Source organism: Aplysia californica, unplaced genomic scaffold (genome assembly GCF_000002075.1).
Source record: "Aplysia californica isolate F4 #8 unplaced genomic scaffold, AplCal3.0 scaffold00138, whole genome shotgun sequence".
In the NCBI taxonomy this organism is placed as follows: Eukaryota; Metazoa; Mollusca; class Gastropoda; order Aplysiida; family Aplysiidae; genus Aplysia; species Aplysia californica.
In genome coordinates this window covers 1,435,278-1,447,474 of record NW_004797408.1, presented here as the reverse complement: position 1 = coordinate 1,447,474, position 12,197 = coordinate 1,435,278, and the positions used below count along the sequence as shown (strand labels likewise).

General features: G+C 39.8%; 1 protein-coding gene across 1 annotated transcript in view; it reads left to right on the top strand.

The window, feature by feature from the left end:
* LOC101844993 (transient receptor potential cation channel subfamily M member-like 2) overlaps window positions 1-11,596 on the top strand; it is a gene marked incomplete at its 5' end in the record, with an annotated part of 48,224 nt that extends 36,628 nt beyond the window's left edge. The window contains 11 exon segments of the mRNA XM_013081629.1: window positions 96-225; window positions 768-871; window positions 2,127-2,266; window positions 2,931-3,058; window positions 3,824-3,918; window positions 4,609-4,692; window positions 4,938-5,051; window positions 6,928-7,138; window positions 9,122-9,241; window positions 10,009-10,203; window positions 11,438-11,596. Of these exon segments, the coding sequence (XP_012937083.1) occupies window positions 96-225; window positions 768-871; window positions 2,127-2,266; window positions 2,931-3,058; window positions 3,824-3,918; window positions 4,609-4,692; window positions 4,938-5,051; window positions 6,928-7,138; window positions 9,122-9,241; window positions 10,009-10,203; window positions 11,438-11,542 (1,426 nt within the window).
* Window positions 11,597-12,197: the final 601 nt, after the last annotated feature.

Genomic DNA, 12,197 nt, shown 5'->3' with positions numbered 1-12,197 from the left:
ATTATTATTATTAAATGTGGATTAATTCAACCATACCATTATACTATAAAGTAATATCTTATTTACTCTACTTCTCTATCCATGGCACCTAACAGATCTGTGATACCCATACCGTTGACTGTTCTTACGTATCCGTTCATGTTGTTGCGCTACCTAGCCAAGCTGACCATGGCTGGAGTCTTTGAGTGCCATAAATGTTGTCAAGGTATACGAAAGCAGGCGCAGGTGAGGTTCTGTAGAAAAAAGCACTGTGTAACATCGACATTGTCATCGTTATCATCACTATTGTGGGCGCGAGGTTATGAGGGAAAGGGGGATATTATTTGAATGAGGATAATAATATTGATGGTGGTTATAACTATTGTTATGATATAAAGTCATGTATCATTGCACTCGTTTCCTCCACCCCTCCTCTCCTCCTCTTCCTTCTCCTCCTCCTCCCCCCCCTCAAAAATGCTACCTAATCTCTCGTCCCCCTCCTCGTCCTCCCCATTTTAATTCCACTATATGATCAAAAGCTAGACTTTAAAACTATTTGTTGGTAATGAAATTCTTACGTTTTATTAAAAACGCTTTATTGTGACTTAAAGGAAAATATCATTGTCCTCACTTTCTCTTTTTCTGCGTGCATACAAGTTTTCATTCTCTCAGTTGGACAGCAACATCTCCGACGCCGTGTCGTATAAGAAGACGCATCTTAAAGCATGTAGCACGAAACAGCCATAAAAACCATGAAGTGTACCACATTACTCATCATCTCTACACAGGAGGCTGTCAGACAGCCATGCCGAGTCCCTTACAACCAATGGAAATCTTACATGGCAACTATGGAAAAAAAGGAAGAAGAGAAGAAAACCAGCTGGTCAGACATGTAAGTTTCTGGGGGGGGGGTTGGTTGCAAAAAAACAGCAACGACAAACTAACAAAAACAAAACAAATCCACCATCACCCTCATTCTTCATTTCTATTGATCCTCGGTGTTGCATTAAGGAACAACGAAAGAACGGTGGACACAATGCTTGTGAGTTAAAGGTTAGATGAGCTGTAAATAATACGCAATAGCACAATACGGACTAGAAAAACACGACGCTACTGGAAGAGAGGGCACACCCCTGTGACAATCCAACAGAAGGCCTTTCATTGACGTGGCTCGATATTTGTATGAGTCCCAAAGAACCACTCAGAAACTGGAATCCAGTAAACGGACAGCACATGTAAAAGAGTTCATAAAGATTTGTTAAAACTTACAATGTATTGCATTAAGACCCAAAAATATTTTTGTGTCGCAACACTGTTCTACATTGTACTACATGCACTGATGACACATGTGAATATGTTCAGCGTGCAGCGTAATAACTGCTGTGGTGAGCACGGAAATATTAATTTTCTCATCATGCAGCTCGTATACTGCCCTTTCTGCTGTGCCCATCTCTTTCATACTGTACCAGGTCTTATCCCCAATCTTACTTTGACGGTAGTATTCCACCACCTGTGTTAGAGCTCTAAAGTTAACATTTGTTGAGGTCATGTCCCACTTGCACTAGGCTTATCATGCGGACCACCAGGAAACTGCAACTCAACTAGCAACACCACAAAATCAAATACATCAAAAAGAAGAAGAACAACAACAACGATAAAATAACGACAATAACAAAATAACATCACCAAAATCAACAAGAAGAGCATTAACAGCATCATTATCATCAAGGGACAAAGTATAACATGTCGCTGGGACCAGGTTGAGCTTGCGAGACTGCGGTCGAACCATCATTAGAGCTTGATATAGTATAAGAAATTTGTAAATGAAGAGCTCAGTCCACGTTGCCGAAGATGCGGCCATGAAAAGGAGGATGTCAACCATATGTTTGAATGTTAAAGAGCAATAGCAATTCGAATGGAGTTGTTTGGACGAGTGGAGGTGCCTCCAAGTATTTTGAAAATGGAGCCGAAAAAGAGACTCGCTCTCGCTCGAAGATTTCTTCGTGGAGTCAACTAGGCCCATTAAGGAAACAAAAAAACCCAAAAAACAACAAATCATCGTCATCATCATCACCACCACCAACAATAACAACAAAACAACAACAACAATAACAACATCAATAAAAAATCACAACAATTTTTCTCAGATTGACCCAGATGGAAGAAGAGAGTACAGCCCAGAAGCTGATCGCCAAACGTCTGAACGACCGCCTGGTCCATGTGGAGAAGAATCAGACGTCTGCTGGACTCACACTAGAGTCATTTCTGGCCGAGCTTGAAGCTCTAGGTTGATGGATTGAGTATTATGCTACCTTAGAATTACAAAGTTCTATCTGGCGTTTTGGGGGCTTTTGAGTTAGAATCTACTTAGACCATGAGGTCAGAAACCAAAAGTTCTCTCTGCTCTATCAAAATCGTAGGATTATTCGTAATCGTTACCAAGATATTGAAAGAATTACATTCGAAAAAGCTTGACATGATGTGAAACTCAAAATTGTTACCCAAAATGTCTCAAAACTAGGTACTGAGCAGATAGACGTTTGTAATTCTAGGGTAGAGATTAGACTCTTTCACGTTGATATTTACAAACCGCGTCACCTCTTTTTCTCTTTGATAGTAAAGTTGCAACACTTGCCCCCCCCCCCCCCCCCACCCAACAGAGCACACTACTTAGTAGAAGCATTTCTTAGGTTATGAAGGCTAGTGGTTGGACGCTTGGTTGTTGTTGTTTTAAAAAAATGTTTCAGTATTATATTTCTTGCCTTGTCACTTTCGATGTCTGTGCACAATGTTCATACTGTTCATCCTCCTTCTCATCCTCCTCTTCCTCCTCCTCCTTGGTCGTCTGAGATGCCATTTCCCCGCACAGATGAGTTGAGTCTCTGAAAGTCCACCAATTTTCCACGAAGGTATGTCTCAATAAGGCTAATCCGTTGTTTCTGTTCCCACAGACCCCAAAGTTCGCGCCCAAAAAGCTCAGCGGTCACTGAAAGTGATCCACACAGTGGCCCGCACTTCTCCCTACCCGGGCACAGACTTGCAGCGGTTTCCAGTCTTCGAAAAGGATGTCCCGTGGGATGTCAGTAAACGTCATGGCTTTGAAACTATCTTTTTGTGAATATTAGGATGTTGAACTGCTGTGCACACTCACACAGACATGTACACACTTACCCCCCCACACACACAAACAAACATGCACAGACACACATACACACACGCACACACACATACACTCACACACACCAACCCCCGCCCCCGCTCCCCGCCTTACAACATATAAGCCCCACTTTTTCAAATTGACTCAGTTATAAGGTAGTAGTCAATAAAGAGGCGTATGATACTAAGAAATATTACAGGTTTATATTAACTCTAAATTCAGCCAAAAATATGTCACAAATAGATGAAATAAAGCAATTTTTCAAGCAGAGCGGGGTAGATTGTCTAAAAAGTCATCAATTACATGCTGTATCTGTGGGGGTTCAGCAGCGTATGTGTTCATCCATACTTTTACAAGGGTTATAACAGCAATTGTAACATTTCAGTCTCTCCTATTGCTGGTTCATTTAAAATTTGAAATATTCAAATTCAGTTTCATTCTGTCTATGCCGTTAAAGCATCACCACTCAAAACAATAAATTCATGGGAGGAAAATGATAGTGTTAAAATGTTATTTAGGCCAAGAGTAAAACTGAAACACTGAGTGTAGTCAAACGATGTTTCTGCAATAAAAAGAGACTGGGGCTGGGGGCAGATCTTACAGTTAGTTAAAGTGTGACTTGGATACTCAGTTTTTGTTCTCCCTGAAGCAGTTGGTAAGGAGGATGCGATTCATTGTCTTCGGCAGGCAAAATTTGAGGCGTACGACCCGATCATATACTCAAAACCGGTAACAAAATATCCAGACGAAATGCAACCGTGGGTGGACTGGGACATTCTTAGGTAAGTTGAACAAATGTACGAGAAATCTTCCTCTAATATTATGCAAGGAGAACGTGTTTATAATAACTGGACAGTCACTTACAGCAGTATGATTCCCCACATTTTCGACAACTTTTCTTGTCTTCGGTCATACATTTTAGTTTTTAGTCTTGCTAATTGGTTAACCCTTCCAGCCCCAGCCATTTTTGTGCACTCCCTAACCCCAGTCCCAGCCAATACAGTAGTATTTCAGAAAAAGAGACATTATTTCTAAAAAGTGATGTAGTATCTTTGTAATGTAGCTTTGATAATAACATATACCAATTTTTAAAGATAATTGAACAAGTAATAAGAAAATTAAAGTTTAACCAAGTTCGCTAATTTCGAAAAATGCGCGAATTCGGTAACACCCCCCCGAAACTGAGAATATACGCTCTTGGGACGGAGGGAGGTACACGCGCTGCTGAAAATATACGCGCTTAGGGCTGGAAGGGTTAAAAGTTCTTTCTCATACAGGTTAGAATTCATAAAGACTTAATGTGTGCTCAGCTCTGTGTCAAGGTCAAAAGTAAACAAATAAGCGATGTCTGAAAAGAAACCTAATGTATGTAATGCCTGCTTGCTGTTTCTTCTACCCACAAAGTCACATTTAAAAGGTTCTGTATTTAAAATGTAACTCTTCTTTTCAGAAATATTATTTACTATTTTCAGCGTTGCAGAGCGGAATGAATCCAATCCGGATAAAGATGAAGAGTTTGTGATGGTCTCTATACTTCAGGACCCAGTTTACAACAGGTAATCGAAGACAGACGTAGAAAAGATAAAGAAACGTCAAACGAAGCCAATAAAAAGTATGTTGAACACAAGAGACAAAGAATAAACCAAAAATAAAAGCTCGCTACGGGTGAATATCTTTGATAATTTAGAAAACGAATGAATTTACCAATTCAGGAAAGCTGTCTTGATAACAAAGCTACGGGAATATTATATTGATATCATTTTTTTAAAAAATCACCTCAGCCCATTCATTTCTCCGTCAGCGTCCAAATACAGAACCCAGTGGATGGCTGGGAAGTGGTCGTTGATCGGGTCTCCTACATTATGGACGGAGAACAACCCTTGATTTATGATCTGGATGCTGTGGGCTTACCAATGTAAGTTATCGGTCAGATATTTCATTGCTTAGAATTACAAAGTACTATCCGCTCAGTACCTAGTTTTCAGAAATTTGAATGTTTCACAACATGTCAAGTTTTTTTGGTGCAATCATTTTATTATCTTGATAACGACTCCGAATGACCTTACGATTTTGGTTGCAGAGAATTTGGTTTTTGTCCTCATGGTCATAGCAACTCAAAACGACCAAAAACGTCAGATAGAACTTTACAATTTTAAGGTTGCACTAAGTCTAATAGGAGGAATCTGCTTCCGAAAGTAAACGTGAGATTTACAGGACAAATTTAACGCAGTATTGCTGCTACTCACTATACTTGAAACAGACTATTTTCTGTTGAAAGCAACGTTTATCTTTTTTATTCCGTCAGCAGCCGGGATATACGCTCACGTTGCTGAGATTAACTTAAATCTGGGCAGAGTATACCCATATAAAGCAAGTATGTGTCATGCTTGCAGGAAACCTAAGGTTACAATATCAATTTACATATATACTTACGGACACCCAGGGGGAAGGTCAGGGAAACTGTCTTATGAGAATACATTTCTGATTCATCCAGAGCGTTTGTAGCTTAAACTAACGGCATTGCCCTGGCTGTGTGTGTTCAACAACACTGCTTCGTTGTATATATTCATAATTTCGTTAGAATACGCGCAAAGTAATGTGGTTTCGGGCGAGACCGAGTAGTACAGATTTCAAGAAAAGAATTCTGTAATGTTCAAAGTGAGTTGCATTCGATATTATACAATGTGACAGACAGTGTTAAATATTTGCTTACCAATGACTGCATGTCGTCAATAGCTCCCTTTTTATTCAGAAACTTATAAAGCTGCCATACTTACCTGCACAGATAGTTCTTTCTTGGCATCGGTAGCACAAATGCTGAATACGAAAACAGTTGGTTTAAAAAAAAACAACTCAAGGGATGGTTTGAAGGAATATGAAAGCTGATTGGTCACATTGTTATTTTCTCAAGTGTAGTACATTTTATCATTTCATGCAGCATTGTTTCCTATGGTTCGATATCAAAAGAAAAAAAGACAAAAACTGCACTTTTTTCAGTGGGCATAACCGTTTCCCTTTCTTTTTCGTTCTACCGTGGAACGTTTTCTTCTCACAATGTCTTCTGTTTGGCTTTAAAATTGCCTGATTCCAGAGTTTACTTAGACGCTTCAAGCATCTACAAGAACCCAGTGTGGTTAGCTCCATTTCTTTCTCTCTAGGGCTACTAGCATCTCAATTTCTACGAGGTGAAAAAGTGATCTTCATTGCACCATCTCGCCAGACATAATTACAAAATAATATGTAAAAAAAAACCCCAGCTTAACGATTGCTCTTCGAAGGAAACTGACACGCTATAGAAATATGTGCCACGACACGGTGGAATCAAGTGCTCGTCTGTTTGGGGGTACATGCGAGTTACTGGTATCGTCTTAAAGCTTGCTCAATTTTCTTATTTTCAAAGAAAAAATACCCATCTAATCTGAATAGAAGTAGAGATCATTTGCGATTCAAAGAGGGGACAGTTGCCTGGTATCAGGGGTAAAAATATTGAGAAAATCGCCGCCAAAGATTGGGGTTTCCATAGCATGAGAGTCCTTGGAAACGGCAAACTTACGTTTTATTGTTTCTTTAATCAAGGCTTTTCTGTAAAATCCGCACAGAAAAGTGTTTTTAAATGGACATAAATGGTGTTGAGTCAAAAAAACCAAAACGATTTAAATTGCAAAACCGGCGTAAAAAAAAAGCTAGTTTCTTCGATTTCATTATTTTGACGGGCGCCTGATTTAACTGCGAAGCTCGTATACATTTCAGTTTTCTACATCTTAGCCGTGTGATTTGTTGTTACGTTTCAGTAATCCCCTAGGCCGCACAGGATTACGGGGTCGAGGCTCGCTGTGTCGATGGGGCCCTAACCACATGATCCAGGCAGTGATCAGTCGGTGGAAAGTCGCCAGCACCAGCGCTCAAGGCAGCAATGTGACTTCCCCAGTTGAAGAGTCCAAGGTCATGGAGGTCCTGGTGGTGCACGAGCAAGATGATCCTGGGCATATCAGTCTGCCAGGGGTGGGCTTCCTTCTTTTCTTAGATAAGCGTTCAGACTGATTGCCTTACTGGACAAAATTAGATATTTTTTAAGCCTGAGAGAAGGGGCTAGATATTACAGTAAAAAGGAAAAAGAAGCAAACAATAAAGAGATCAGATATTGTGGGCATTAGTAACCACAACGCGTTGACTAATAATTGTTTCGTTATCATAGGAGTATAACGACCTTCCAGATGGTCAAAACATTCTGAAGGTCAATTTCTTGGTCATTTGATAGAGTTCAGGAAGAGGGGAAAAGGAAATCAGAAGGCATAGACATAATGTCATAATTTGGATGTGTTTTTCATCCTTGACGAAGTTTTAATTCCTGTTTGGGTGCGGTGGGTAGATTTCTTTCGACCCTAGAGGTATCCTATATTCCTAGGACAATCGAATTAGATTAAAAGAAAGAAAGAAAACTTTTTTTTGTTTTTTGGTGCAAATTTTTATCTGAGTTCCTCTATGAACATTTAAACATAATGATCATACACAATAATATTGATTTTAACATTGGAAAGTCACAACATTCACGAATTCACACAATCTTAGACACCACAGGTAATTTCTACAGGTGTTACATGTTTTCTTTTATACGGGGAGTTTTGTATGTAACTTAAGCTCTAGGAAAAGAGTGCTGTCACGTCGTGTGGATGCGTATTTGTTTTACGATTAATCTGAGAGAAGGATCGTCCTTGGCTTGCTTTCCACCTAATGTTTGGATTATGCACAACGCGATCTGAACTGAATTGAGTATACTTTCATTTTGAGGGCAAGCGTTTAAATAGTGCACCTCGTCTATGAGCAATTTTGATAGTGACTATAGAATTACTTTGTGATGTAATTACGGATGGTTTTGTTTTCTCGTACAGAGTACAAAGTATTTCAGGCACAACTAAAGCGCAAGTAAATGTTGGGTACTAAATAACACGGCTACTTAATAGGTACAATCATGGCATCTTTCCATTTCAATTACAGGGTATAATGTATTGTCTATTGTTCTCAGATCCTTGACATATATTTATTTTCCTTGAATCTGTATTTGTAAAAGTTATATGTTACAATAATTATGCACATTAATACTCTATTGGACACTATTACACGATCCTTATTCTACTAATCAGATGGCGTTAATCTCATAAGAAAGGGCAAGGGATAACAACAACAACTGTAAAAAAAATATTTTTAAATCAGTGTTTACGATTGTTTGCGATATTGTTTACGATTTCCAAACGTATTCTCACTACACTAAGACTTGCACTCCACTTGTAAACTATTTAAGTGTACAGCTATAATCAGTCAATGGGAAACATAACTGAACTACTAACCAAACACAGGTTAATGCATTTTGTTTGAGCCGGATTTTCTTTTCACAACGGAACCCATATGAAAGAGGTGTTGTTTGAAACAGCTCTAAAAAACACAACATGCGTTAATTTCGTAAATGTTATAACATTTCATTGAAGTTCTGTGACCAAGATGGTGTACTCTGTAAGGCACATAACTGTTTCAACTGTTTACTTTGAAAACATTCTCATGATTACCTCCCATTCTCCAAAAATCCTGAGGGCTTGGTGCAGACATTAATTTTATATTTTCTCAGCGATCCTTTCTTCCAACAATGGCTGTGACATCGCACTACGGCTAGCATTGGCCTAATTGACTATTCACATACTTGAACGACAATAATAGCAAGGTATTCAACGCAGTCAATTGCAATACATACCCTTCTTCTCTAAGTGATAAATCGTGGTTTGCCTCTCATTTCTCTGCCTGAATGCACTAAAATACAAAATGATATAAATGAAATAAAATATAATAAAATAAATCATTGTCTTGATAGGTCTTCCTCAACCCCCCCCCCCCCCCCCCAAAAAAAAGGACGTCCCTAAAGGTAATTGAAACCAGGAAGGGAAGAACACCCGAACCAAATAGCTTTAAAAAATGCACTATTTCTGCCACTACCAGGCTAAACTGGATAAGAGATCCCGCCCGTACAGCGCTCTGTGTGATGTTTTCACCACAGACGTTCTTCAGGAAGAAGATACAGAGGGATGGCGTCATTACGATCAGGACGACATGGTGCAGGTAACTGCTAGTAAAAAACCCAAATCAAAACAAAAAAGCAAAAAACAAAACAAAACAAAAGCAATCCCCCCCCCCCCCCCTTAAAACCATACAAAAACGAAAACAAAATAGATTGGGAGAAAGAAAATAATATTAATAATTTGATTATAATGATTTTACCTCCTCCCTTCCCATCTTTCTCTCTCTCTCTCTCTCTCTCTCTCTCTCTCTCTCTCTCTCTCTCTCTCTCTCTCTCCCTCTCTCTCTCTATCTCCCCCCCTCTCTCTCTCTCTCTCTCTCTCCTCTCTCTCTCTTTCTCTCTCTCTCTCTATCTCTGTCTCTCTATATCTTTGTCTGTGTGTCTGTCTGACTGTCTTTCTTTCTGTCCCTCTTTTCCCCCCGACATTTTGCTCTTTCATCCTTTTTCTTTTTAACGTAAGCATTTGTGCCCGGCTCATACTCTCATATATTATAATATAAAATATAATAAACATTTATAATAAAAGTACTGTTTTCCGTTTTATTTTCTATGTGGGTTTTCTGCTGAATTTTAAACAATAATATAAGAGAACTCAGTTCTTCTCCGTTTCACTATCAAACCTTGTGTGTGTGTGTGTGTGTGTGTGTGTGTGTGTGTGTGTGTGTGTATGTGTGTGTGTGTCTGTGTGTGTGTGTTTGTGTTCGCGCGCGTGCGTGTGTGTGTCATGTGTGTGTATTTAATGCAAAGTGATGTATACGTAAGATATATACAGCATTGTTATAGCGAGTTTATCTTTGATACCCACCAGTATTTTAGCCAGTTTGCCTCCACAAACCCCATCCGAAAACGCAAGGCCCTGTACGCCAACTACGGTTTCTCCTCCTTCCTGGTGTTTCGAGGGTATGTCGACTCTGCTGTCAACACGGACAACGCCTGGCAAGAGGCAGAGATCTGGAACTTTCATTACAAGTACCAAAACGGCTTTGAGAATAGATTCAAGCAGGTGCGTCCCACTCCTCGTGTCATACTTATGACACTTGGGCTCTGAGCACAAAACAAAGAGGCTATATCATTTAGTACTAGAGTTCGTGGCAGTGACGTACCCCACACTAGACGGTCAGAGATAGTATAAGAACGTATAGACCCCACGTAAACGACGGAGCCGGCGTGTTCCCACTCGGGGACGCTGGATCTCAAGAGTAAGACGCGCAGTTCAACAGACTGGTGAGTACTTTTCGAGAGTCACGTGGAAGCGTCTTGGCGGTCTTAGGAGGAAATCTACAAGCTTGCTCTGGAATATGAAGACAGGGTGGTGTTTAATATACTACTAGAGCTCGAGAGGAGTGGGGTTGGGGCCCAGGTTGTTCATATAAATGGGGGTACGCTGACCATGCCGATGAGGGTAAAAATGCCTCCATGTCTGACACGTGTGACGTCATTTTTGCGAGCTCTAGTATTATGTATAACCTCTTTGGTACAATAGGACATTTTCTACTCGTCGCACGACTGCAAGTATGCAAATGAGGAGATTTTGGCTTGTTCGAGTCTTTTCACCGCCCAGCGGCGTTTAGAATTTTTTCCTAGTCTGTGCAGAACACTGTAATTGCTTTATAGCCAATAATGATAGTATAAATCAGCAATTCCCGTATCAGAATGTCTAAATAATTAGCATTTATCAACTCGGACAGAGCAGTTTTATAATATTATTACAAATAGACAAATAGCCATTTTTTAATCGCAAAAAAACTCCGGCTTTCTTCACATTATTATGCTTTGTGGAAAATAGAATTGTTGTTAGTTCTACCCTTTTATTCCCCATGTGATTCTACCTGGTAAGCGAACGGTGCAGGTTGTGCTACGATAATTTATGTTCATCCTCTAAATAAGCACAGAGAAACCATCAGTCTGCGCACATACATAATATTTGTAAGGCTTCACAAGCTCATTTCGTTATCAGAGATTACTTCCCACTCCAACTCGTCTCTGTCCCCTATGAAGACAAAAGCAAAAGCAAGTAGTGTTTTAATATCATCTTATCTCTCTCTCTCTCTATTTCTCTTTCTCTCCCTTTCTCTCTCTCTCTCTCTCTCTCTCTCTCTCTCTCTCTCTCTCTCTCTCTCTCTCTCTCTCTCTTCTCTTTCTCTCTATCTCTTCTCTTTATCTATCTATCTCTATTTATCTATCTATCTATCTATCTATCTATCTATCTATCTATCTATCTATCTATCTATTCACAGAGTGATCACGTCAGCTGGATCACAGTTAGCGCTGCTATGCCTCTCACATCATCGGAGTCTGCAGCTGTACTTGAGTCTGCCAAAATACACAATGCTACCTTCTAAAACAAGATAACTAGCAACTTTTACAGGAATAAGGGTAGCCCGGGAGGGCGGGATAGGAAGAAAGGTTGCCGGGGGCTGGGGGGGGGGGGGGAAGGGGCAGTTGTGGAGATGCAACCACAAAGTCCTTTCTGACTGTGCGGTACGCTACTTTGGCTTTGACTTTGACAAAGTAGAACCGACCTGTTTGTGTTCGTTTCATAATAATATACCTTGCAAGAATAATTCTTCGACAAAGAAGAACTTATTTTGTTTTAAAAAACTTATTCAAGCTCACGTCGTCTCTACACCCCTCCCATTATCTTCACCTTTCTCCCTCTCTCTCTCTCTCTCTCTCCCCCTCCTTCTCTCACAAGTCTCCCCTCACACTGTTTCTAACTGTTGTTTTATTTTAATAGGGTTCTTTTTATTTTCTTGGAATTGTTTTCATTAAATTTATTTTTTTGATAATAGATTAATGTCATTTGATGATTCGGTTTCTTATCGTAGGCTCGTCTCTGTGCACGTTTTCGTTTTAATTAATGTCTGAACTCTTGTCTTACTGGTGGGGTAACCAACTTGTTTACATTTGAAGTAATCTCAATCCCAGAGGGAAATTATAAAGAAGCTTCTGATTTTGGAATCTACATGTTCTCTTGACTATCAAAGAAAGGGGGAA